Below are 27,941 nucleotides of genomic sequence, written 5' to 3' on the forward strand. Positions count from 1 at the left end.
TTTTCGCCCTATAGGACGCACCTTGTCCCCTCCAAAAATGAAGGGGAAATCAGTGTGCGTCTTATGGGGTGAATACAGGCTTTCGCTGAAGCTTGGAGAGCGAGAGGGGTCGGTGCGCACCGACCCCTCTCGCTCTCCAGGCTTCAGGAAGCTATCAGCAAGCCTGGGGAGCCCGTGGGAGTTCCCGCAGGGCTCCCTAGGCTGCGGATAGCAGCTTGCTGCACGGAGCGCGGGGCGCACTGAAGCAGAGCGCCCCGCGCTTCGGGCAGACATCGGCCAGCCCCAGAAGCTCGGGGGACAGCAGAGAGGCGCAGCGCCACCATCCCGCTGTTCCTCAACCTGGTTTGGAAGCTGGCACTGGGGAGAAGTGCGCTTCTCCCCAGCGCCAGCCCCACAAGCTTGGGGGACAGCGGGGAGGCAGAGCGCCGCCATACCGCTGTTCCCCGACCTGGGTTTTTTTGGGGGGGGGGAAATAAAGGAAAGCATTTTTTCCTTTATTCCCCCCCAAAAAACTAGGTGTGTCCTATGGGACAAAAAATACGGTAGGAAGGCAGGAATCTTCTTGTGCTTCATGAGACCATTGGTTCATTAGCTCAGTATTGTCTGCACTCACTGGCAGCAGCTCTCAGGGTTTCAAACAGTGAATTTTCCCCCAGTCCTTCCTGGACATGCCCAGGATTGAACCTGGACCTTTGCATGTAAAAGCAGGTGCTATACCACTAAAAGGATGAAAGGTAGGCTGTGTCTCTGTAAGAGCCAAATTTGCATACCTGTGTGGACTGAGAACAGGTCAGGGAACCCTCACCTACTGCCAGTGTTGAGCTCCGTTCAGCTTTGCAGCTCTGGGTCCCAATAACTCACATCTGAGTCACACTCCAGGCATCTGGCCTGGGCACCTCCTCAGAAGAGGCATGTTTCTTGCGAAGGGACTGGGCCTTGTTTTTGAGCATTATACAGTCAACTCACAACTTGCATACATTTAATTGCAGCTTTACACCCTTGGTGGCTGGCAGGCTGAAATTGCACAAATTAAAACACATGCATGGTGGAGAACTTAAAAGCTCTCAGACTGGCTTACTGAGCTCTGGGAAGCTACTGTGAGATCTTGTGAGAGCTACCCAGAGCCCACGCAAGAGTCTTCCAGAGTCCAGCAAGCAAGACACACCTGGTGCACCAGCTTTGGAAAGGTAGGGATGGTTGTGCAGACGTGGTTCGGGGGTTGAATATACGCGGTTTCGGCTTTAAGCACAACCGCACACACACATGGAACATACTGCAAGTTGACTATGGGAATGCACATCTAGTTTGTCTGGTGTGTATTGATCTTGTCTGCCCGTTTGCGGGTGATAAGGGTTAACTTGTGTAGCTGATAGGAGGAGCCAGTGATGTCCATATGAAGCAGGTGGACAAAGGCTTTTTAAAAAGGTGGCTGGCCTCCAGGTGGGTAGATCAAGGTGGATCTCTGCAGGCTAAGGACAAGCTTGGGAGAGAAAGCCAGCAAAGGAGGAGCGTGCAAAGAGAACAAAGGGGCTTGAGTAAGATTTCGTTTTGTTTTGGCAAGCCTATCCAGATATGTGGAAGGTTAGTGACTGTTCTTCATTCATTACTGATTTTAATTTTTTTTAAACTCTCTTTACTGTTTTTTAAAAATTATTATTATTCCTTTTTTGGAGAGTTAAAACAACAACCAAACTATATATATTTTATGAAGCAAATAAATAATAATCAGCCCAAATTTTGCTTGCAAGTTGAGCTAAGCTTTATTTTCTACATTAAGCAAATTCAAAACCAAAGAAAGTAAAGGTTTTTTTTTGGGGGGGGGGTTTGAGACGTGTTTACAGGTGAAAAGGTATAACTTGCGGGTGCTTCTGCCTTCTGCTGAAAGCAGTATCTGCCAGGGATTTCCTGGTAGATCCCCGGAAATGGTTGTTTTGTGAATTCCCGGAACACCACAATTCGTTGGTGGGGAAGCAAGACTGGTTTAAATCTGTAATGTGCACATGTGAGGGTCAGTAAGCAGCCTTCTCCAACCTAGGGCCCTCCAGAAATTTCAGACTACAATTCCCATCAGCTGTGCTGGCAAGGGCTGGTTGATGGGAGTTGTAGTCCAAAGCATCTGGGAGGGCCACCGGTTTGGTGAAGGCTGGTCTAGATCTGCTTAATTACAGAGCCCTGGACAAAAAGGAAAAAAGAGAGAGAGAGAGATCTGATTCCTTCTTCCCTAGTTGCTCATCAAACATATGGAGTGCCTTCTTCTTCATCATCACTTGGGGTGGCACTAGAGGACTTCAGGATGACTGCGGGGCCTTGGTACTCTGTGCAGTCCTCATCGTGGATGTAAGGTGTGTCGATGCCGTAAAGCTGGACGACTTCACCCTTGCACTCCCATTTCTGCAGGCATGAAAGGAAGGGGGGAAATTTAATTGCAAATGTTTTTGCATGATTGCAAACTTCTTGGCATGCTCCATGGCGCATCTCCAGATCAGGTTAAGAGCCTTGCCAGCAGAGGTGGTTTTAAGGTAGAGTGACTGGTTCTTCCACGCTGCAGGTGGCAACACAACCATGCTGTAGAATGTAGCACAAGAGTTTGGGGGGTGTGTGTGTGCAGAATTGTAGCGTCGCACAAGGCGCCAATGAAATTTGAGAGCCCAAAGTCTTACCACTGCTGCTAGAACCTCTGGAGAACAGGCAGCCAATCAGAATAGGCAACCGATACAGCTTCATACAGCACAGGAGCCGTTGACACCGTGTGTTTAAAGCGCTACAATACCACTTTAAACAGTCATGGTTCCTCCCCGCCAAAAAAAGAATCCTGGGAACTGTAGTTTAAGGGTGCTGCTGAGAGTTTATTAGGAGACTCCCCTACTCACCATCACAGCTGCAATTCCCAGAGGAGTTTCATGATCCAGTACCTCTTCCCTGGTAGCTCTGGGAATTGTAGCTCTGTGGGGTGGAATGGGGAAGCCTCCTAACAACTTTCAGAACCTTTAATAGCCTACAACTCCCAGAATGCTTTGGGTGGAGCCATGACTGTTTAAAGTGGTACCATAGTGCTTTGCATGTATGGTGTGAATGGGCCTTCACTAACTCTGTGGAGCACCGCTATGGTAGGAACAGAGCATTGTGAGGAACCTGAGAGATCTTCTAGTCCAGCCTTCAGTAACCTGGTGACCCTCCATATGTTGGTGGACTCCAACTTCTGGAGGGCCACCAGTTTCCCATCCCTGAACTACAGAGTTTACTAGTACCTCCAGCGGGGGAGAGGAACCCACCCACCCACCATTTACTGTGCCGTTGAACAGAGCTCAGCTAAGTCCTACTCAGAGTAGGACCCATTCATATGAATGAACCCAAGTTTGCCATAGTCATGTCCCTTAACCTCAGTGGGCCTATTCTGAGTAAGACTTGTGTTGACACGCCATGCCATTTGCATGGTTGAAATTGCACCTTCTGCCTACATTTGCTCCCTGCCCTGTCCGACACTGGAATGCGGCCCCTGGAAGGTTGCCCACTAGGAAGTGTGGCCCTTGGGTCAAAAAAATGTGTCCCCCCCCCAATCCCATTGTAGCTGAGACATGAGTGTGTGCTTACAAACACACTCGGAGTGTGAAGGGGCTTCCCACCAGTAATGAATCAGACGTGTTGGCCTCAGACCAGCAGTGTGTGGATCTGGCCTAAAGGCGGTGGCAACAATCCAACCTCACAGGACTGCCAGTGAGTGACTCCCAAGGTCTTCCCAGTTCAACTATGCCATATACCGGCATCTGCTGTTGTTGTTGAAGGTAGCTGTTACAAAGTTCCGTATTTTGTGCTCTATAAGGCGCACCAGACCACAAGACACTCCTAGTTTTTGGAGAAGGAAAACAAGGGGGGGGGAAATTCTGAATCTCAGAAGCCAGAACAGCAAGAGGGATCACTGCACAGTGAAAGCAGCAATCCCTCTTGCTGTTCTGGATTCTGGGATAGCTGCGCAGCCTGCATTCGCTCCATAAGACGCACACACATTTCCCCTTACTTTTTAGGAGGGAAAAAGTGAGTCTTATAGAGCAAAAAATACGGTAATTAAACTCTAACAGAATTAAAACAATATTAAAAACAAATTTGTTAAAATACAGACACGAAAAACAGCACAGCACTATTAAAGGCCTTTTCCTTTTTAAACAAACAAACAAACAAACAAACAAACGCTTGTCGGAACAAAACAGTCTTCGCCTGCCAGCGGAAGGACAACAAGGAAGGAGACAGTCTGGCTTCTCTAGGGAGGGAGTTCTAAAGTCTGGGAGCAGCCACCGAGAAGGCCCTGTAAAAGGCAGCTACAGCCCTGCGACCCATTCCCTTATCTTCATCAAACCCATTTTAAAACCTTGTAATAAGAGGCCTCTTCCTCACCTTGGCATCAAGTGGGATTTCACAGATCTCAGCGTCCCCCTCCGCCTGGTCCTTGCTGCATTCGGCCTTCACCAACACTGAACTCATGTGGTAAATGCGTCCCATCGTGTTCTGGAGGGAGAAATCAAGTAAATTCTTAAGTGGCCTCACTCCTATGCCTCCCATCCTCACCAAGGCTGCGCCTGTGTGTTCTGCATCGTCTTAATAAGGGTTTTTTTGGTGCAAATTTTCCTGGGTGTAAAGGTGGGAAGAAGCTACAGAAGTTGGCACAGTTGGGTAGTTGAGTAAAAATGCCTGCAGTTTGAACCATTTAATAGAGCTGGTTAGCTCAGTCAGTAGAGCATGCAGCTCTTAGTCTCAGGGCCACAGGTTCAAGCCTGGGTATGGGGCGGCATATAAATTCTAATTCTAATAATAATAATAATAATAATAATAATAATAATAATAATAATAATAATAGCCCCGGTCCCAAACATCAGTATGGCCAGCAAATCCCATCCCATCTGAGATGGAGCAGACTGGAGCTCTAGGAAGCAAAGCTGAGTTCAGTTAGCTTCAGTCTTGCATTGCTAAGCCCACATTCACTGCATACATTTAAAGCACTGTGATAGCACTTTAAACAGTTGTGGCTTTTCCCAAACAATTACAGGAGCTGTAATTTGTTAAGGGTGCTGAGAGTTGTTAGGCATTCCCCTCTTCCCCTCACACAGCTACAATTCCCAGAGTTCCCTGCAAAGAGGGATTGGTTGTCAAGCCAATCTGGGAATTATACCTCCTGGCAGGTGGGTTGCTCTAGTGGGCAGGTGGATGGAGGCAGCGGGCAAGAAGCCTGTGGGAGGCAGGCTCTGTTCACCCCCACGTGCTCCTTCATCTGCATGTCCCCCCATCCCAGCTGCCCAGTCCACTGCGGGGGGGGGGGTGTGCTACACTTGCCCTGCCCCGGGTGCTGGCAACCCACGCTACACCGCAGACTCTCAGCACTCAGAACACACTACACCTCCCATAATTCTTTGAGGGTAGCCATGATGGTTTGAAGTGGCATCATAGCGCTTTCAATGTATGGTGTGAATATGGCCTGGCTGCCCACAGCTGTACCAGAGGAGATAGAAAAGACTAGGGAGTCTCTGAATGATGGGATATTTATGAATATACTCCATAGGGGGCAGGGGACGACACCACGGGAATGGTGGGATTCAGATTTGGATTTTGGGGTGCATGAAAAAGTATGATTACAGCTCTGCTCATCTTGCCCTGGTGACCCAGGGTTAGCCAGCATTATTATTTATCCCATCTTTTTCTCAAAGATGCTCTAGGGGACGTACATTCTCCTCCCTGTTTTATACCCACAGTGACCCTCTGAGGCAGGTAAGTTTGAGGGGCAGCGTCTACCCAAGGTCACACTCAGTGAGTTTCATGGTCGAGTGGTGGTTTGAACCCTGGTCTCCCAGGTCCCAGTCCAACACTCTAGCCCAGGGGTTCCCAATCTTGGGTCTCCAGCTATTCCCATCATCCCTGACCACTGGTTCTGCTAGCAAGGGATGATGGGAGTTGTAGTCCCAAAACAGCTGGAGACCCAAGTTTGGGAAACCCTGCTCTAACCAATACACCACAAATGCTGTCTGGCATCACTTCCAGTCTTACCTCCACCATAATGTGGGTCACCTCTCCTGGCGCTTTCTGGTACTTGCTGTTGTGCTTCTTGTTCAAGTGCTCCACGAACATTTCGTGAGCTTTGACAGCCTGGTCTTGCATCGCCTTGCGTTGCCTTGCCCAAACGCCATGGCTTGCCTGCAGGGCTGCTGCAATCTGTTCGCGGCTTGGAGGGGGTGGTGGACGTCTAAACTGTTCCTCTTCCCCTTGGGGTGGTTCTCCCCAGGCCAGCACAAAAGCCAGTGGCAAAAGGAAACACACCCAGGAGACAGACATGGTCTTTGGAACAGCTGGGATCCAGACTGTGTCTGGTTGTTATGCCAGGCACAGATATAAGGAGCAAAGCCCCGCCCTGGAGAAAGAGCGCTTCAATGGGAAATTGAGACAAAGGCCACGCCCACCTCCATTGCCAGGGCGCCATTTTGTTTTCTGTTTCAGGCTGAAAGGGTAAGATGGTGCAATGGTTGCCACGTATTTAGTTTTTTGTTTTTTTAAATGGGTTGCTCAGATGCCAGAAGCTCAGCCCATCCTGAGAAGGGAACTATGGGCAGTGTGTGTGTGTGTGTGTGTGTGTGTGTCTTTGTCTTTTCTGGCACAACCTCCTCAGAATGCAAAGACGTTGGCAGGGAAAGTCCATTCATGTGACTGAAATACTCTTATCACAGAAGGTGGCCTGAGTGCATTTGTCAGGTTGGCCAGGTGTCTTAGATTTCCTTCAATAATAAAAAAAATGCTTGCAAATTTGCATGCTCTCCTCGCAGGAGCAGCCTCAGCTGGCCGGTCCATAAGGCAGACTGAGGCAATCGCCTCAGGTGGTGGGAATCCAAGAGATGTCCCTATTCCATCACTGCTAGAGAAGTGAGGAGAAGCAACCATGGTGAATTCCGAGTTCTGGCAAGATCTCATGAGAGCCCCACAAAATCTCATGGGAGCCCAATGAGATCTTGCGCTCGAGCTCCCCAAAATCCCGGTAAATGAGGAGTGGCAATGGGAGGGCACACAGGGTGGTACCTTCCCATTTGACCTTGGGTGGTGAAATGGGAAGATGGCAACCCCCTATCACCCCACTGCCAAACCTGGCTTAGCAGGGTTGTGGGGCCAGGCATGCCACCTGTGGGGGCCCCACTCTGTGGGAATCTGCCACCCATGTCAGCTGCTTCAGTCTGCCTCTTGGGAGGACTGGCCCTGTCTCCTCAAAACAAGAACAGATTGGGCTTTCTCTTTGTGCAAACCATTGTGATACTTTCTTGGCAGTTGGTGAACAGCACAGCAACTGTATTTTCTCAAACTTGGGTGCCTGGCTGCTGTTGGACTACAACTCCCATCATCCCTAGCTAGCAGGACCAACAGTCAGGGATGATGGGAGCTGTAGTCCAACAACAGTTGGAACCTAACATAAGCCTTAGCAGAACATAGCTCTTATGGCTAGTAGTACTTTTTAGAAGAAAATATATTTCACGCTTATAGTAAAGGTCTTTTTTTCCTTTTCCTTTTCAACCAAACAAAGTAATTTCCTCCCACACCAGCATGGCTGGCCACCAAGGGCGGATGGCAGTATTTGTTTTCTTTATTTATTTATAAAACTATGTCAGTACTGCCATATCATACAATATCTGGGTGTCGTACACCAGTGAAACATCAGTCGATATTAAGACAATATGTATTTACAGAAAATTGGAAAAGGGGGCTGGAGAAACTCGCCATGAGGAAAGGTTGCAACAAATGGTATTTTTTAATTTATAGAAAAGACGAGTAAGAGGTGACATGATTGAAGTTTATAAAATTATGCATCACACAGTGAAAGCTGATAGATTTACAAACATCCCCCACCTCTCATAACTCTGGGAGTCAGGGACAATCAGTGAAGCTGAATGTTGGAAGAATAAATAATCAGGACTTTTTCAGGTAGCACTTAGTTAAACAATAAAACTCCCTCCCACAGGAGGCAGTGATGGCCCCCAACTTGGATGGCTTTAAAAGAGGATTGGACAAATTCATGGAGAAGGAGAGGGCTGTCAAAGGCACAGACACAGTGCTATGCTCTGCCTCCAAATTTGGAGGGAGCCACGCTTCTGAATACCAGCTGCTGGAAATCACAGGAGGGCGAGGGCTCTTGTGTCCTGCTTGCAGGTTTCCCACAGGCATCTGACTGGCCACTGTGAGAACAGGATGCTGGACTAGATAGGCCGTGGGTCTGTTCCTGCTGGCTCTTCTTGTGTTCTTCGAAGTGCTCCATGGGCAAGCAACTTGACCCTTCCCAAGGCTGTGCTGACAGGGCGAAAGTAATGTCTGTCCCCAGTAACTCTGCAGACATTACAGAATTGAAATTTAAACCCGGAGCCGTCCTTACAGCAGGCTTTTATGCTGTCAAAATTCAACCTGCCCGAGCGAAACACGCTGGAACAACAGCGTTTCTTTGAGTTGAGTAAATGAAGCGTGTCCTTTGCACGCAGGGAGAGACATTCTTGGCTGCGACTGGAAGCACATCAATCCCGAGTGATCCAGGTGTGTAAATGGACTGCGTACAGAACTCCCATTGATGGCTTGACTTGTGTTGTGCTGGCTGCTGTCATGAGGTAAAGTGCACAACACACATCTTGGGTATCAGAAGTAAACATGTCCCCGTTTTAGAGTTCCCCCCCCAGCAATTATTTTGACTTGATATGCTTAGGTGATGAGACCGTATCAGCTCTGTGCATGTAAAGCAGCACAAAACCACTTTAAACTGTCATGGTTCCCCTCCGCCCCCCAAAATCCTGGGAACTGTAGTATGTTATGGGTGCTGAGGATTGTTAGGAGTGCCACTCTTTCCTTCACAGAGGAATTGACTGTTACACCATTCTGGGAATATTTGTCCAGAGAATCAATATTTGTTGATTCAGCAAGTGAACAAGTGTGGTGGCTACATTTGTGGACAGTAAAAATGAAAGGAACTCATAAGAACATAAGGTGAGCATCCTGGGTCAGGCCCTTGGCCCATCTAGTCTGGCATCCTGGTCTCACAGTAACTGACCAGATGCCTGTAGGAATCCTGCAAGCAGACCTGAGCACAAGAGCCCTCTCCAAACTCCAAAAGTTTCTCTCTTAACTGGGTATTAAATGCCAGATGTGGTTCAATGTAAGTGTGAAGTGATGTACAATAGGGCAAATTATTATTATTATTATTATTATTATTATTATTATTATTATTATTATTCCTAACTTTGCATATGGTTAAAGCCATGGTTTTCCCAGTAGTGATGTATGGAAGTGAGAGCTGGACCATAAAGAAGGCTGATCGCCGAAGAAGTGATGCTTTTGAATTCTGGTGCTGGAGGAGACTCTTGAGAGTCCCATGGACTGCAAGAAGATCAAACCTCTCCATTAAGGAAATCAGCTCACTAGAAGGACAGATCCTGAAGCTGAGGCTCCAATACTTTGGCCACCTCATGAGAAGAGAAGACTCCCTGGAAAAGACCCTGATGTTGGGAAAGATGGAGGGCACAAGGAGAAGGGGACGACAGAGGACGAGATGGTTGGACAGTGTTCTCGAAGTTACCAGCATGAGTTTGACCAAACTGCAGGAGGCAGTGGAAGACAGGAGTGCCTGGCGTGCTCTGGTCCATGGGTTCACAAAGAGTTGGACACAACTAAATGACTAAACAACAACAACTTTGCACACACTCTGATGAGGTCTGAGCTAGCAGTGATTCTTCTTACTACTTACTGGTGATGCTGAGTCTCTGTGTCAAAGGAAGAATCCACCCAGGGCCTTTTCCCCCAGCAGGAACTCACTGGAACTCAGTCCCAGCACCTCTAAGGTGGGCGCCATTGCTATTCTGAGAGAAGAAGGGGGGTGTTCATGGTGAGTTCCGGCACCTCTTTTTTCTAGAAGAATAGCACTGAATACAGTACACTGGTGAGGGCTGAGCAATTTCTCCCTTCCAACTCTGCAATTCTGAGTTTTAAGACCCTAGAAAAAGCCACCAGCATCTTTCCTGGACATCACACGCAGGAGCATTGGATTCTGGGACCGTTCTAGTTGAACCTCCACCGAGCATGTGTGTAAATCATTACAAGTATGGCCAAACACTATAGTCCTCTCTTTCCAAAAGGCAGTATCAGACCTGTGAAAGCACCATACGCCCTGAAAGTTCCCGTTGTCACGGAGAGAATTTGAGCTCAGGTAAACACAGCTTCCGGACAATTCAGTTTCTTAAGTCGTGCGGAAGCAACCTCGAAGTGTTGTCGTTGCCCCCTGACTACCAGAGTGCATAATTCAGGAAGAGAACTTGTAAAATGGATGCATTGTTCGCCTGTTGCAGAAGCTGTGCATCAAATAAAAATCAGGTGACACCCATCTCCACCTCCCAATGCCACAATCGCCCAGAGTCAAGGGAGCTCTTGTTTCCAACCTGACCTTTCACAACTGGCCAGATCAGATTAGAAACTGTTATTAACCTGTTATCAAATTTCCGTGTTTGTTCTCACATAGTGGCTGTTTTTTTACAGATAAACGTCTTAAAATCAGGAGAAACAACAGCGCCTGATGCTACCCCCTGCTGCTAACTGGATCTGACAATTCTCATTCTCTCTCAACGAGGCCACCCAGACTTCATATCAGAGGAAATGGCCCACATAACTTTATTTATTTACCGGTAATAAAATTTATTTACCGGTAATAAAATGTAAATACCATTTGACTGTGACACCCCCCAAAAAAATCTCAATGTGGTTTACAAAAGTAATGCAACAACAGAAATTATCTGTGAAAACAACTACAGTACTTAAAACATTCAAAAATAATTAAAATCAACACTAAACTTGAATGTCCTCTCCATGAATTTGCCCAGTCCTCTTTTAAAGCCATCCAAGTTGGTGGCTGTCGCTGTCTCCTGTGGGAGGGAGTTCCACAGTTTAACAATGTGCTGAGTGAATAATTTTCATTTATCTGTCCTGAATCTTCCAACCTTCAGCCACATCCGATGTCCATGACTTCTAGTGTTACGAACACAAACCTATCCAGATGTTTAGAAAGTTGATGTGAGTTTTGATCTGTTTTTAGTCTATTGCTGGTTTTAGAAAGTCTTAAATTATTGCTGTTATTATTCTTACTGATAATTTTATGGTTTTATATATTTTTAAACTGTTTCGAGGGTTTGTTTGAAAAGCGACAACTATCAGCCTGTGTATAGATTTAATGAAATACATACTAATAGGCTGGTGCAGGTTCTCGTATGGTTTCAAATTGGATGGGGGACCGTGTTTTGAGATTCCTGCATTGCAGGGGTCGGACTAGATGAGCCTTGGGGTCCCTTCCAGCTCTGTAATTCTTTAATTCCTGTTGCTCCCAAGTTCCTTTGAAGGCCAGGATGGCATGAAAAAAAATAATCACGGTATATACTATGGGCTTTTATTAATGCTTATAGAGATTTAAAACAGCAGGGTGATGTATGGTCACAGCATATATTTTCACCTGAAGGGGAGAGCAACAGCTTCAAGTCCTGCAGTTCCTCCAAGGAAGCCAACATTCAGGGCAGAAAGAGAAAATATGGTCTTCCTGCTGCTTCATCACGCAGATGGCGAGTGGGTCAGTGTGAGAAGACGGTGAAAAGAAATGGCTCCCCTGACACCAAAAACTCCCCGCCCATGGAAAGCTGGCAGAAGGGAGATGGACTGGAGACTCAGCATCTCTGCAATGCTATAGGCTGGGTGGGGGAGCTTTTATGCGCTTCTTCTGAAGCAATCCATGCCAGGAACGGTCCGTGGGTTTGCTTGTCTTTCTCAGGTCTTATCTTTGGATCTTCAAAGCAGCTGCGCTACAACTCAGAAGAGAAGGCCGAACCTGGGTGCTGTAAAGCACAACGTCTCCCTCCACAGCCAGCTCCGTGATGGCGTCAGTGGCGGGGTGAGGGATGCACTGAGGGCCAAGGGGGGTGCCATTCAGGGCCAGCTGCAGGTGGTCTTCTTGGCAGAGGAAGAGCAGCTAGGGGAGAAAAAGGCATTAGCGAGGAAGGCGTGTCCAAGGACCACAAATGGTTGGCTGGGGCCACCTGTCGGAAGAGAATGCTGGACGAGATTGGCCATTGGCCGAATAGATAGATAAAACTTTATTTGCATTAGCCAATGGCCATAGCAATAGTAAAACATTACAGTATAGGCAGAAAAGGAAATTTGATATAAGAGCACAATTTAAAGTCCTGAATCAGCAGTCAGTTAGTGGCCCTTATTCTGATTGCCCCTGCTATGAACCTAGCAACCTTTGCTGTTATCTGCTCATTCTAGCCTGATAGGACATCATGGCAGTGGTTGAGCGCCTAAAAAGGAAAACTGACCTCAAAAGGTCTGGCTTGACCATCATAAACAAGAGCCACCAAAATCAAAAAGGAAAGGCACATCCCTATACGACTCGCAATACCCTATGAGCGAGCGAGAGGACATTTTCTCTACAGAAGAAGATGCTCTCATAAGTCAACCTTATCCAACCCCATTGGCTGAATGCAACAATCTCTTCTTACGTTCTGTGCCTGGGGCAAAGCATACTGCAACTTGAGCATGGGCTCTTAGTGTTGTGTCACATCTAAGGAAGGGGATTCCAGGGGGCTGGTGCCACAAAGTCCAACTTTTCTCCCAAGCATTATTATAGGGTGGGTGCTCTCATGTGTCCACATGTTTTTGGTTGGAGTCCAGCCAGCCTGAAAGGCTGTACCTCCCCAACAAGTGCTAACATTCTTGGTTGAGCACATCCTCTCAGTCCCACCAACATCAGAGTCATGGTTAGTGGGGACCTGAGAATGAGCCTTTTCTGTGGCTGCTCCCAGATTGCGGGATTCCCTCTCAGGAGAGGCTAGAATGGCTCTTTCTTTGTTATCCTCCCATGGACAGGCTAAGACCTTTCTCTCCTGTGGTGTACTGGGTCGGTGCACCTGGCAGTTAAGCAGAAGGTTTGTGGTTTGAGCCCACCCAGGGACAGTTTGTCGGCAGGATTCCCGCATTGCAGGTGGTTGGACTAGATGACCCAAGGGGTCCCTTTCCAACTCTATACAATTATGTGATTCCTATTCGGACAGGCCTTAGGGGCAATGTTATTAATAAAGAAGGGTTTATGCATGCAAAGAAAACTATAGAATAGACACTTGGGGAGGGGGAAGATCTGCCCTCCTCCCCTCTCCCAGTTAACTTCCATCTTCAGGGCTCAGGGGTGGGGAGGAGCACAGAGGATGAATCAGCAGAGCCCCCCCCCCATGACTTCACTAGGGGCTGTCCCTAGATCTCAGGTTTGGGCCCTGAAATCTCAGGGTCTGGGATGTTGGTTTCTGTTTATGCCACTGTGCAGTGCTCTTGGAGTCACAAGATTCTGTTTTGCATTCCAGAGACATTACAGACTATTGGAAGTCTCACGGAAGACAGGAGACGGATGTGATGTTACTGGTTTCCTGTTCCTTTGTTTCAGTTGCTCTCTGCTTTCACAGAGAGAGCATGCATGTTTCTTTTCTGTCTGCGTAACTAGAAATAAAACTCTCTAGCAATGTAGCTCATAAACTTCTCGGCTCCTTCCCTGCGTGCACCTGACTTGGCAACCCTTGCAGAGGGACAGAGGAGGGGCAAAAGGGAGGGCTGGTGGTGAATGAACTTGCTATTCTAAGGTGTACTAGAATATATGTATATTTCAAGGATGAAAAAGACAATTATCCTCGCCCCCCTCATGGCAAAGAAGGCTGTGAGGGTGGGGGCTCTGTGAGCACCAGAGAAAGGGTGCCAAAACACCCACCAGGGCCACATTGGGAATCCCTGGCTTATTTTATTGTTTACTTCATTACATGTATATCCCACCTTCCCTTCAAGGAACTCAAGGTTTGCCTACATGGTTCTCCCCCCTGCTCCCATGTTATACTCAACACACCACAACCCTGTGAGGCAGGCCAGGCTGAGAGGGAGTGACTGGCCCTCAAGGTCACAACCAGTGAGCTTTGTGGCCAAGTGGGGAATAGTACTCTGGTCCCCCATTTCCTAGTCTAACCACGACTCTAACCATGACACCACCACTGCCCCCCATAGCATATCTCTCAGTACATCGTGTGAACCAGGCCTGTCTGAGGTTTCCTGGGAAACTGGAACTTAAGACGGTCAACGTCTCTTCTTACCTCAAAGTATCGCTGGGGGTGGAAGGGGAAGCCCTCAGCCACTGTCCCCCTGGACTCCTGGCCTCCGTCTGAAAACGAGCGCCATGACACCGTCTGGTCCGTGAAGCAAACCCGGAAGCTGAAGGAGACGTGGGAAGGGTCTTTCTTCAAGCTGATGCAGAACCTGGAAGAGTCATCAAGGCTGAATCTGTTAATAAAGGTAATTTGGGAAACAGGCTGCAAGGGAAGGGAGACTTCCAAAGCTGTCGTCCTCCGCATCCAAATTTATCTCGGGATTCTTAAAGAGTTCTGGATTCCTTGGGATGGTCTCCAAGGTGGAACCAAAGTTCTAGGACTCAAGCATTTGTTCCATTTTTTATCTGTTTTCTTAATTAAATAAAGCTCAGACAACCACCTTTGTCATTGTCGTGTAGTTCAGACATCTTAGTGCTGTCTCGTCATTGCTTTTTTTGCGAGGGGGGAGGAGGGGTTGCCCCAACAACAAAAGGTTGAAAGTAAATAGGAGGAAGACAGCACTTTCCCTCTGATGTGACCACACACTCAAACACCCTTATGCCGTCCATGAGAAACCACACTAGCAATACAGTGGTACCTTGGAAGTCAAATGTTCGGAAACCAAGGCATGGCTTCCGATTGGCTGCAGGAAGCTCCTGAAGCCAATCGGAAGCTGCAGAAGTCATGTAGGACGTTCGGGTTCCAAAGAACCTTTGAAAACTGGAACAATCACTTCCAGTTTTCGATCGTTCAGGAACCAAAACATTCGACTTCCAAGGCGTTTGAAAACCAAGGTACGACTGTAAATGCAAAATGCAAAACATACTCACACACAGCAAACCAATGGAGAGAGGTGCATTAAAACAAAACCAACAGTAATAACAGTAATAACCAAGATGGGTATATGAGATAGAGAACACCACAGAAAAGAAAAGAAAGAGAAGGAGAGGTGTGGGGAAGGAAAGAGAAGCGGGGGAAGAAGGAAGTAAGGAAAAAGCAAAGGAAAGAAGGGAAACAATTCCACCTTAGGGTGGAGAGTGGGTAGTAAATTGTGTCACACACAGTAATACAGAGCTAGCTGGACCAGTGGTCTGACTTATAAAGCAGCTCCATATATTTCTACATCATACAGAACAGAGTTTTGGATCCATTTTTCTCCCCATTTGCCAAGCCCCGACTATAAGATCTACCACAAAAGAGTGGGCAGCAAGTGCAAAGGGGGGCAGGTAGTGGGTGGGGTCTACTTACTCTTTGGGCTCCTGACACACCAAGCCTCTCACTGTCATTGTGTCTCTGGGCCTGAGGCTCTCAGGGAGGAGATGGGAAAGGGGGACATCCTGAAAAGTGAGAGAAAGAGCAAGGAGCAAGTTAGCAGCTGGAGAAGCTACCCCACTAAGCCACAGAAGAAAATAAAGGCAACGGGTGTATTTAGACTCACCAGAACGGCTCTGCTCTTGAACAGATGCTGTGGAAAGAAAGGGGGGGGGGATAGACAAAAATCAGGATAAGAATCCCATGCACTGGCTTGAAAATGGGATTGGAATTGGTCAGGAGGCGGGAGAGGGAGACAGGGACTATTGAAGATGTTATTTTTTGTGGGGTGGGGATATCTTCTGCAACATGTCACAGATGTCATAATAGTGCATTATTAGTGGGTTTGCGCAGGACCACCCACACATTCCCCCTTTATGAGCTCTTCTGTGATGCTTCCCCAATGTTTATTTACTATTTATTTCACACACAAACTTATGCACTGCTTGATTAGACTGCATGCTGCCCTTCCGACTGGGTTGCCCCAGCTACTCTCTTCCAGCAAAATATAAAAACACAAGAAAACATCAAACATTAAAAGCTTCCCTTTACAGGGCTGCCTTCAGATGTCTTCTAAAAGTCAAAACAAAATTAAAAAATTCCTTCTAGTAGCACCTTAGAGACCAACTGTTAGTTATTGGTATGAGCTTTCACACACAAACGTACGCACTGCTTGATTAGACTGCATGCTGCCCATGCACACGAATGCTCATACCAATAATTAACTTAGTCTCTAAGGTGCTACTGGAAGGAATTTTTTTATTTTGTTTCAACTACAGCAGACCAACATGGCTACCTATCTGTTTCTAAAAGTCAGATAGTTGTTTATTTCCTTGACATCTGATGAGAGGGCATTCCACAGGGTGGGCGCCACTACTGAGAAGGCCCTCTGCCTGGTTTCCTGTAACCTCACTTCTCGCAGTGAGGGAACTGCCAAAAGGCCATTGGAGCTGGATCTCAGTGTCCAGGCAGAACGATGGGGGTGGAGATGCTCCTTCAGGTATATTGGGCCAAGGCAGTTTAGGGCTTTAAAGGTCAGCACTAACACTTTGAATTGTGCTCAGAAACATACTGGGAGCCAATGTAGATCTTTCAGGACTGGTATTATATGGTCTTAGAGGCCACTCCCAGTCACCAAGTCTAGCTGCCACATTCTGTATTAGTTGTAGCTTCTGAGTCACCTTCAAAGGTAGCCCCACGTAGAGCACATTGCAGTAGTCCAAGCGGGAGATTACTGTTTAAAATACTACCTCTGCTTGTCGCCATGGGCTTTGTGGGGAGCAAAGAGGAATGTATATTCAATAAATAAATATATACTTACTGGGGCAACAGGGTATTCTGTTCTGTAGATATCAAAAGGCTGAACAAGAAGAAAGAGAGAACAGAACAAGACGCAGCATGGATCAACAACGGGTCGTAAATCTGACAGCAGGAGTTTCCAATGTGGGGAATACCCAGGGCACTCTCCCAGCCCCATGGCTTCCCTTAGCATCTTCTGCAAACCACTCCCCTTGCATAATTCAAAATGCAAGTGTTTGAAGTTTTGCATAAACCTGGATTTTTATTTGTTTTGCAGGAATGGGGCTGGGAAGCCTCAATGGGATGTGGGTCTGGTTTATTTATTGCCCCAAAGATAGCACACAGCAGCCTCCTCCAACTAAGGTTCTCCACATATTTGGGACTACAACTCCCCTAAGCCCTAGCCATTTTCTAGTCCCAAACATCTGGAGGGTGTCCAGTTGGCGGAGGCTGTTGTTGATCTCCAACATCCTATTTTGACAGTGGCCAACCAAATGCCTGCAGGAACCCAAAGCCCCTTCCCCAGTGTTTAACTCTCCCCAGCCAGCACAAATCAGAAATACACTGCCTGTGGTTCCATTTACTAGCCACGTGGCAGGCCACCTCGTCCTTGAGTTTTCCCATTCTTTTTACAGCTATCCCAGCTAGAAGCCACATCCCCACAACTTGTGGCAGTGAGTGAGCCACCATTGGCACCACAGGGCTTTCTGGTTGGGTGACAGCTCCACCTACAGGTCAAAGGTGGGATGAACACTTTGGGAAGTAGGCCTCTCCCATGATGCAGTTTGCTTCCTTTGTCACATTCGCTTTCCTTCTAAATTTTCTCCTCAGGAAACTTCTATTTTATTAATAATAATAATAATTCTATATCATTTGCATCAAGAAATACTTATTGAACCTACTGCTAATCACCTTAGTTCGCAAAAAACGGAGTTCTGATATCAGGGAGGGAGGGGAAAACCCCACTCTGGATCCTAATTTTATGAACTTCTTAGGCATTAAAAGTTGCATACATATTGGCTGAACTGCACTGACTTAAGCGAATATGAAATATGTGGAAGTATAAACTACCTATGCCTCAGCAGTCCTGCCTTGCAGCGGGTTGGACTAGATGACCATTGGGTCCCTTCCAACTCTAAAATTCTATCATCTCACTGCCCTTTCTAGGCAGTCCTATTTGGATACCTATTTGGATATATGGACTACCTATATTAATTTATATGAGTCTGGATTGAGGAAATACTTTCATTATTAACCTCAGCTGATGATGTTTCCCTCATACCGCCCCCCCTCCCAATATGTATATTCTAAACAGAGATTCAAAAAGTGCTCAATACATTGCCGTACATTTTTAGGGAAAAAGGCTATCACTTTCAGGATGACATCGCCAGATATTCTCAGCGTGTTCATTCGGTCCAGTGGCAAGCTGAACATGTATTGGAGATAGTGCTGTCCATTTACGCTCACCTGAGGAGGAGAAACACAAACTCTAGTTTGTGGAAACAAGATTGTGAACTAGATGGGCCTTTTGCCTGGACCAGCAGCCAGGCGTCTCTTCTGTGAACCTCCTCACCTTCACGTGATCTTGTTCAAAGAGAAACAGCAGTAGGAAAGAGTCGCCACTTTTCAAGGGCAGGTGGGGGAATTTCACCTCCTCCATCCAGAGGCCGTTGCTTAGAGAGTTGCAGATTGTGTAGGGACGCGAACGGAACTGGGGGTTGAAGTGGAGGCCAATATCGGCCCTCGGTGCCAAGCTGGAGCCGGCCTGGAAGTCAACCTGAAACCTGAATCAAGAGTTGGGGGGAAAGCAGGAAGAATAATTTAAAGAAGTGAATTCCTTTCATATTTTTTTTAATGGAGGACATCAAACAAAAAACCTGTTTCATTCAGTGAAATATAGATCACAGAACATAAAGCAGAGTCAAGGTTATTACAAATAAATCGACTTTTATTACATAATCAATTGTCTTTGCAGAACCTACTGAAGACTCTCCTCTTCCAAGATCTTTCTTAGTCAGTTTGCATCTGTACTGGAATTGTGTTAAATATGTTTTTAGCACCTGTTGTTTAGCACCCTGCAACTATTCTTAAATTTCATATGGAGCTGGCAAAATACTGTTTTGAGTTTACCAACTGATTTATTTGGAGGAGTCTGAGGTTTGGACAGAAGGTGGTTAAGGGAGCCAGAATGACCTGTGCTGATTAAGACCTTTATGGCCAAAACTGTGGGTAGCTGCAGGTACTAGACAGAAAAATGAACGGACTTCTTCACAGAGCTAATTTACAGAATTCACTGCTGCAAGAGGTGCTCACTGCTATTCATTCATTTCCCCCCATCACTTTATGCCAAAAGAAGTCAATTTACAACAGAAAATACTGTGCAAAATAAGCACACACAAGATTAAAACACAAATTAAACAGAGCACTAAAAATGATCAGACGTTAACTTAAAACGAGGACGATAGACGTTTATCCATGGCTCTGAGGACAGAGAACTTCCATGTTCAGAGGCAGTCTGCTTTCAAATACCAGTTCTGGTGAGGACAAATGACTGGGGGCTGCCCTCATTTTTGTGCCCCACGTGGTTTCTTGGAAATGACTTTGGCCAGAAGCAGAATAATAGAATTATCAAACTGTATAGCTGAAAGGGACCCTAAGGATCATCTAGTCCAACCCTGTGCAATGCAGGAATATGCGGTTGTCCAATACGGGAATCGAAGCTGAAACCTTGGCATTATCCTTGGCGTGATTCAGCAGGAAAGCCTCCTTCCTCTCCCCTTTTCCTTTCTCCTTCCTCCGGAAAGATTAACACACTGGAAAGACAAAAGCTCTCAGTCCTCCTTTCTTTAAACAATGTGATTTTTATTTTATTTTTACCTTTCCGCTTCCATTGGGATTGCTCCCTGGATGGAAACCATTTTCCCAGGGGCCAAGCTGCCAAAGATGGAGGTGATGTAAGGAACGATCTGAAAAATGGACACAGATGGACATAGAGTCAAGCATTAAAGGCTTGGCTGAGCAAACGAGATGCTTTTCCTGCCCAGTGCTACAGAGGTGCTTGGTTCAGCCGGCACATGCTCCAGAAATGCCCCAAGAGTGAACCAACCGCGATGGGGTTGCGGATTTCGGAATCCAGAGCCTGCTGGTCAGATGGCAGCGAGACACCATATCCCAGCTAATGCTTGTCCTCCATTCACTCCTGAAGGCTACCAAGATCCTGAGTGCCAATGCTGCCCTCCTCTGCCAGGTCAGGAAATAGATGAGTTTCTTGACGCTGGAATCCTCCCCCGCCCCAAGTCAAATGCAAAGGGAGAACAATTAGGAGACCAAGGGATGCCTTTGACAGCTTTGTTGCCTTCTACCTGTAGCAGGAACCCCCCCCCCCCCATCATTCAGTTTGTACAGACTTCACACACACTCACACACTACATACGCTACACTTCTGTTATAAATTCATAGAAAATCAACCATACATCAGATTTGCACTGTTCCACTTTTATTCTACTCCATATCTCAAGGACTAGCTAAGGGGGGTGACCTGGTGACGGTCAGCCTTAATCCCCTGAGCGAGCAGTCACGTACCCGACTACTGCACCTGGAGGGGCATGACAAGCTAGATAAGCATCCTGATGGGCTCAGACTCACCGCCATCATGAACACAATGGACTGCATATGGTTGTATATTCAGGGCAGACAGCAACAAAAGGACCATGGCCGGATTCCCCTCAGGGGGAAGGAAACTGCACCTTTTCTTTGTTATTCACAACTGGTTCATGGGAGGGGGAGAAAGGAGGAACCAGCCAGGTGACAGGACACTCAGGTTACTACCACAACTCCTCCCTCAACCCCTCCTTTCTGTAATGTATTCATGATGTTTCTGGGGGTGGGCTTGACCTAGAGGAGGGGAATTTCAAAAGTTTTTATAAGGTCTGGCACACCATTGTTCTGGGTCTTTCCTCTCTCCTGCGAGTGAGGGGAACACCCTGCTGCAACAGTACAATAAAGGCCAAGCCTACAGGCTGCTGATTTGCTCCAAGTTACTCTGGTTGGTGTCTTTACTTTTTGTCCAAGGGAGCCCTCGGATTTTTCCGGCAACATACCAACCTAGCAGTTTGAAAGCACATCAAAGTGCAAGTAGATAAATAGGTACTGCTCTGGCGGGAAGGTAAACGGCGTTTCTGTGCGCTGCTCTGGTTTCGCCAGAAGTGGCTTAGTCCTGCTGGCCACATGACCCGGAAAAACTGTCTGTGGACAAACGTCGGCTCCCTCAGCCAGTAAAGTGAGATGAGCACTGCAGCCCCAGAGTTGTTTGCGACTGAACTTAATTGTCAAGGGTCCTTTACCTTTTTACCAGATGTTTTAGACTACAACTCCCATCAGACCCAGCCGGCAGAGCCATATGATGCAGGGGCTGATGGGATTTGTAGTCCAAAACATCTGCAGAGCACAAGCAATATCACTTTGCAGAGCTGGGAGGCTGCAAACGAAGACCAGGCTTGGTGGGGGATGTCTGCAGTTGGACCTCTCTAGGTGCCAGGAGAACACAGAGCCTGGGGTGATGCTCTCTGGGCTGACAAATCAGTCATGCAATTTATTGCTTCAGCATGGATGGGGGCGGGGGGGGGAGAAGAGTTTCAGCATCAGCTGGAAGCACATGAGGAAGGCTAGTCGAAAAACAAAATGGAATGGCAGGCCTACCATTTAAAAAGCCACTCCTTTTGAGCTGGGCCCTTCAGCTGTTCTTTATTTAAAATCAGATTTACGCAACATAATGAACAACAAACAAGTTTTCTGACCAGTGGCCAAGTGCAGTTGGTCCTGCTTGTAAATTTCTGCAGATCCTGGTTCTTTTTTTAAACCAGACATTTGGCAGCCTTAATCTCAGCTGGCTGCATGGGCCGCCCACAGCTTACTCAGAAGCAAACAGGTGTTTGGTTAACTTTTTTTATTTAAAAAAATCACATTTCCAGGCTGTCTGCTAAAACCTAAAAAGGTAGCATGGCAGACTATTTCACCTTCCTTCTCTCCTTCCCTCCCTCCCCTTCCTTAGAATTATACTTGATTATGAAATTAGGGTATTTCCCACCAACGGTATCTACAACTCATCAGGGCAGGCAGAAAATAAAAATGATCACTCACTGGATTGAAAACAGGACCCTGCAAGATATAATCTTCTGGTTTAGGCGAAAGATCCACGGAAGGCATGTCAGCTGTCAATGTTCTCTCCTTAATTTCCCTTACAGTTGTTGCACCACTTTGCAAGTTTAAAACTTGCAGGGATCACATGATATGAGTCACCCAGCTGAGTTTAAAAAAGCCTTTCCAAAGAAAGTGAGATTATCCAATCAGCTTCCGAGAGAGAGAGAGAGAGAGAGAGAGAGAGAGAGAGAGAGAAAGCTAAATTAGCTTTCTCCGTGAAATGTTACCACCACCTGGCTTTCAAAAGGCTCAGTGACCCACGGAAAGCGAGGCTTTTCCTGACCTAGATAAGATGATAGGATAACACCCCCCTCTATTGCCTGTTTGAGGAACGGCTTATCTCAGGCAGCCAGCTTTGCAAGAAGCTCTGCCTTTCCACCGGGTGGGAATTTCTCCGCTGCCTGCCTAAAAGTCTTGCAACATTTGGGTGCCTCCGTGCCAAACTGGATTACGCATTTAAAGGCACAAATTTATGTTTTGTCATTTTAACCGCAGCCTGGCAGGGAAGGGAGGAGAGGAATTAGGCAGGGGACCCCGAGGTGTGTGGGGGGGGGGGGGGGCTGCCAGCAGCTCCCTTCCCTGGGGAAACAGCAGCTTGGAGAGGGATTTTTGACCAGAATGCAAGGGAAAGTCCTGACCAGATTCCCAGGCGCTATTTTAAACACTGGGTTGTATCAGACTGAGTCACCATAAGCCACATTCACACCATACATTTAAAGCACTGTGATATCACCATAAACAGTACTGGTTTCTTCCCCCAAATAATTCTGAGAGCTGTAGTTTGTTAAGAGTGCTGAGAGTTGTGAAGAGAGCCTATTGCCTTTCCAGAGCTACAGTTTCCAGAGTGGTTTAAAAACCAGTCTGTCTTCCCAAATAACTCTTTTAACAGGTTTTTAATGTAAGGTTAGATGTGGGTGGCACTGTGGGTTAAACCACAGAGCCTAGGGCTTGCCGATCAGAAGGTCGGCAGTTTGAATCCCTGTGACAGGGTGAGCTCTCGTTGCCCGGTCCCTGCTCCTGCCAACCTAGCAGTTCGAAAACACGTCAAAGTGCAAGTAGATAAATAGGTACTGCTCCAGTGGGAAGGTAAACGGCGTTTCCGTGCGCTGCTCTGGTTCGCCAGAAGCGGCTTAGTCATGCTGGCCACATGACCCGGAAGCTGTCTGCGGACAAACGCCGGCTCCCTCAGCCTATAGAGCGAAATGAGCGCCGCAACCCCAGAGTCGGCCACGACTGGGCCTAATGGTCAGGGTCCCTTTACCTTTACCTAATGTAAGGTTACCTGATTTTTTTCAATGAATCCGGGGACACATTTCAATTTCAATGGAGTTTGTATGGGGACTGATTTGTAAATCCGGGGACTGCCCCCTGGAAACGGGGACGCCTGGTAACCTTATTTTAATGGTTTTATTGCTGTGGCACTGAAATCTCCCAGCAGGAATAGGTGTTCACAGTCCAGGACCCTCTTGACAGCCTGGTCAAGTTCCTTGGTTTGTATAGATTTGGGGGTGGGGACCCCCAAAACCCTAGAAATTGAAAAATGGTAGGATTTTGATTATGTTAAGATCTTTTGTATCCTTCGTCTGATACCTGCATACAGCAGCTGCATACTTTGCAAAGGCAGCTGTGGAACATTACAAAGAAAAGTTCATCTTTTGCGAGTACTGCTCCTTAAAGTACAGTAGTTACGTTTGAGACTTGTATTCACTAAGACATACGTGGAACACAAAAAGCTTCTATTTGGACATTACACATATAAGAACTGATCTATTTGTTCTTTTGGAGGCAGCCATTTGCGGCGAGTCTGGTCTCCTGCAGAGCGACAAGGTCCATGTTGAGTGTTTTCTGTTCACGGTCAGTGATGCCTGTCTTCTGTCAGTCGTTGACCTGCAACTGGTCAGTAGACAAGCCAGGGTACATAGTCCCGATGTTCAAGCTTGCTAAGCACAAGAGGGGTTGTTTCTTTGCTTTTTTGCCTGGTGCAGAAGTTCAGACCGCTTGTCGAGTGAGACTCTGAGCTCCAAGCACCCTCTGAAGCAGGTGGAGGATCAGCCCTTCATCGCCCGGGGGCAGCCTGGCTTAAGGGCGGCAGTAGCTGACCAGTGAGACATGATGATCTCTCCCACTGATGAGGCCAACCCATATCTCACACTAATCAGGTTGAGACAGTTTGATAGATAGTAGGTCCTGAACCAATGGGTTCAAATGTGAAGGACAGAGGCAACTCAACAACTCTGATTCTGTGATATGTTAAAAATGCCCAGCATTGATTATGTGAAGTGGGAGAATTAAGGAGTCATTTATGTGAAATCCACCTTCACTTGCTCTTTCTGACCACTAGGCTGCAATGTTATTCCAAATTTCCAAGGTGTGGCAAGCACCTGCAACTCTTTGCTTCACTGTTATGTTGGGGCCACCAAATAAAATAAAATAACATCTTTTTGGATGATTGATATAACAGGGGATGAGGCAGAGGCTTTGAATAAGCTTGCCTGCCTGCTGGTTCTAAAGCCAATTTAGCTCTAAAGTCAATTTAGCCCATGTGGTGTTTTCCAGATGCAGTGAGACTACGTCTCCCATCGTTGTGGATGATGGAAGTTGAAGTCTGACAAAATCTGGAGGTCACTCGATGATTAGACTGTAGCCAGATTTGCAACTGAGCTGCAACACTCAGCTAATGAAGAAGGGAAGGATGTGCACGTAAAACATCAGCATAGTTTGAAAATAACCTCTAAAGGTGGATGTGTGATTGTCAGCTAGGCTTTGGAGGTGTAATCCACAGTTTGAGTGATAATATGTACAATGTTCTCTGTGAAGAACTGCAGCTGCTACATGCTTCCTTGACCACAGTATATGAAAGTGCTCCCTACTCCAATCAAATCGGAGGGGATGGGGTTGCCTTCAGACTACCACTGTTTTGTGGGACGGATTCAAGAACGTGCAGGGAACTTTTGGTTTGCACAATTAAAGTCCTTTAAAGTGTCTGTTGCAGTAGTGCAACAAATCCACATTAAAAAACCTGAACAACCAGGACTCTCTGTGGTTTGGAAACACATTGGAAAGTGTGGAACAGATGAATGATTAATGGGAAGATGTATAAATAAATACACTGCGGGTAAATCATATTTACTGTCGTCTAACTTCTTTTTGAAAACGGCTTTGAGGTCGTTACTTTGTTTTACAATCAAGTGGTATATCAATTTAAAAATATATAAATATAATATAATAAAATAACAACTGCATACAAATAAGAACGAGTGCTTACCAAGACTGGATACAGTCTAACCTCCATGTAGAATCACAGAATTGTAGAGCTGGAAGGGACCACGAGGGTCATCTAGTCCAACCCCGCAATTCAGGAATCCTTTTGCTCGAACCCACAACCCTGAGATGAAGAGGTTCATGCTCTGCCAACTGAGCTTTATGCAAGCAAATCAGAATGAATGTGCCCAAGAAATCGGTTGCTGGAGGAGCCCTTAGCCTGTGTCAATGGTGTGATATAACACACACACACACACACACACACAGAGTGAGTTGTTTAGGACAAGGCTTCTGCAGGTGGAATATGCAAGGTAGCGAGATACACAGAGCTCATCAGGTAGAACTAAGAAAGATGCTAACAATCTTATCTACACTCACTGGGACAACTGAAGGCTTGTGATGCCTGTGGTGGATAAACACATTGATTTATACATGTGAAGAAATGCAAAAACAGTGTGTGAAACGGGTACCGTTAGGAGAATCTGCTTACTCAGGCTGCATTAAGAATGTGTCAAGAACGGTTTGTGCAGGAAAAACAACCTTGAGACAGTTTGATAGAAAGTAGGCACTTTGTTCCCGCTGAATCAGGCATCCAGCTCTGATAATACAGGCCTGCTTTTCCTAGGAGAACATGACTTCATTCTACACATGTGTAAAGCTAAGGCGAGGAAATAAGCCTGTGTTATTTGGAGGCCAGTGGACTCCACTTTTGTGAATTCCCAGCTGCTGCTGTTTTTCTGACCTAGTAAAGCTGTCTTAAATTTTGCCACCCACTACTGTACAACCTATAGGTTTGCCTATATTCTGGCAAAATATAGGACAGAGTGGGGGACTTTTTCTTTTTCTTTTCATCTGGTGCTGAAGTGACTTTAAAACAATCCATTACAATCTATAGCAGCCTAACAGGATAGCCCCTCTGGAATTTGTCACACACGAATTTGTAAATCTGTCTGTGCTTGGCTACCCAGAGCTTAAATGCATGTGGTTTCATGAAATACATACAGGACAATCCTGTACAGTGGTACCCTGGTTATCAAACTTAATCCATTCTGGGAGTCCGTTCAACTCCCAAAACCGTTCGAAAACCAAAGCGTGACTTCCGATTGGCTGCAGGAACTTCCTGCACTCAAGTTAAGCTGCAGAAGCCATGTTGGAAGTTTGGCTTCCAAAAAACGTTCATAAACCGGAACACTTACTTCAGGGTTTGTGACATTCGGGAGCTGATTTGTTCAGGAGCTAAGCCATTTGACAACCAAGGTACCACTGTATTATACAAGACAGGTGAAAACCCTACTATACACATTAAACTTTCAGGCTTAAGGACTGGCAGCTTGTATTATGGGATGAGCTTTCATGTATTCACCTGTCCATTTTAGTCTGATGGATGCATCTGGTGAAGTGGGCACTAGTCCATTAAAACTTCTGCTACATACTCTGCAACATTTTCCTGATGAAAATAGGGATGTCCTTTTCTATCCTCCTCCTCCTCCTCCTATTTCTGCCCCACCTATCTGACTGGGTTGCCGCAGCCACTCTGGGCGGCTTCCAACTTACATAAAAAATAATAAATCATTAAACATTAAAAAAACTTCCCTATGCAGGATTGCCTTCAGATGTCTTCTAAAGGTTATATAATTACTTATCTTCTTGGCTCAGGGGTTGCATGACTCTATACCTTCCTACAATTCTCTGATGAAAATAGGGACATCCTAAGGGATAGTGGAACCTTCCAAGATCAAATCAGAAACAGGGACTGTCCCTGGAAAATAGGGACACCTGGAGGGTCTTCTTCCGTGGCATAACTGGTCGGTCTCTAAGGGGTGTCACAAGGCCTACTGTTGATTTTTGCTTCAGCAGACTCCTAGAATTAACTGCCCATCTGGAAAGTGCATGTTTAGGCTGATCATTGCAGAGGAGTTGTGCTGGTCTTTTGAAACTCCCACCTATGTTAGGACCAACAATTTAAAGAACTCTTGCTGCACCCAACTCAGGATGACATTCTGTTCATCTGATAAAGTGTCTTTAAGCTGTTACAAGATGCTGCCATTTTTGCTGCATAGTGGGAACCCTTCTGAAAATGGTACCGTTCTGACAGGCCCTCAGCACTTCATCTGCCCCCTCCAACTTGAAGCATGGCGGTTTCTGAACCCCCCAATCTGTTGCATGGCAGGGATGGTCCTACGGAAGAGCAAGGTTCCCCTGATGGCTGCCATGCTGCTAGGACTAATCCAGTATTTGGTACCTTGATAAGTACCAGGAGTGTTTGCAGGTAGCCTGGGCGGGGGGGGGGGGGCTGAGTCCTGGGTCTTTTGTGCAGAGCTCTAAATCTTCTGCCCCTTGTCCTCCATTTCTGTTGCTGTTGTTTGTTGTTGTTATCATTACTATTAAATTAACCGGCCATAAAGATCTTAGCAATGTCCTTTTGGTTGCAGTCAGATCAACAAAAGTCAGAGACTGGAAAATGTCCTCTGATTTTTTTGATCACAAAATTATTATAAGAGTTTTTGGCGTCTCGGTGTCATGGAAAGATTTGACACATGATATGCAGAAAGTGAGGGGCGAAGCTATATCTAATCAATTTGACATGGAATGGTTTCCATTCCTAATGCTCATAAATCCTTCTCTTGAGAGTTCACAACCTCCAACTACCCACCCAGGATTTTGGAGGGGCTATATCAGATAGTTGTTTTACTGATTTTTTCTCTCTGATTTTAA

At 46.5% G+C, this 27,941-nt stretch overlaps 1 protein-coding gene across 2 annotated transcripts; it reads right to left on the reverse strand.

Moving 5' to 3' along the window:
• Positions 1-1,810: 1,810 nt before the first annotated feature.
• LGALS12 (galectin 12) lies at positions 1,811-22,147 on the reverse strand. 2 transcript variants are annotated; one of them, XM_083417399.1, is made up of 10 exons: positions 21,906-22,053; positions 19,644-19,732; positions 18,340-18,550; positions 18,114-18,233; positions 16,789-16,827; positions 15,595-15,621; positions 15,405-15,493; positions 14,163-14,325; positions 4,390-4,500; positions 1,811-2,391 (listed from the first exon to the last, which is right to left on the reverse strand). In XM_083417399.1, exons 1-10 carry the CDS (start codon positions 21,969-21,971, stop codon positions 2,233-2,235), a joined length of 1,074 nt encoding a protein of 357 aa, XP_083273525.1. In that variant the 5' UTR covers positions 21,972-22,053; the 3' UTR covers positions 1,811-2,232. The 2 variants fall into 2 exon arrangements, with proteins under 2 accessions (XP_083273525.1, XP_083273526.1); XM_083417400.1 differs by lacking the exons at positions 1,811-2,391; positions 4,390-4,500 and adding an exon at positions 11,418-12,004 and having other exon boundaries at positions 21,906-22,147.
• Between the last annotated feature and the right edge of the window lie 5,794 nt (positions 22,148-27,941).

This window comes from Podarcis tiliguerta, assembly GCF_965153285.1.
Source record: "Podarcis tiliguerta genome assembly, chromosome: 16".
Classification (NCBI taxonomy): Eukaryota; Metazoa; Chordata; class Lepidosauria; order Squamata; family Lacertidae; genus Podarcis; species Podarcis tiliguerta.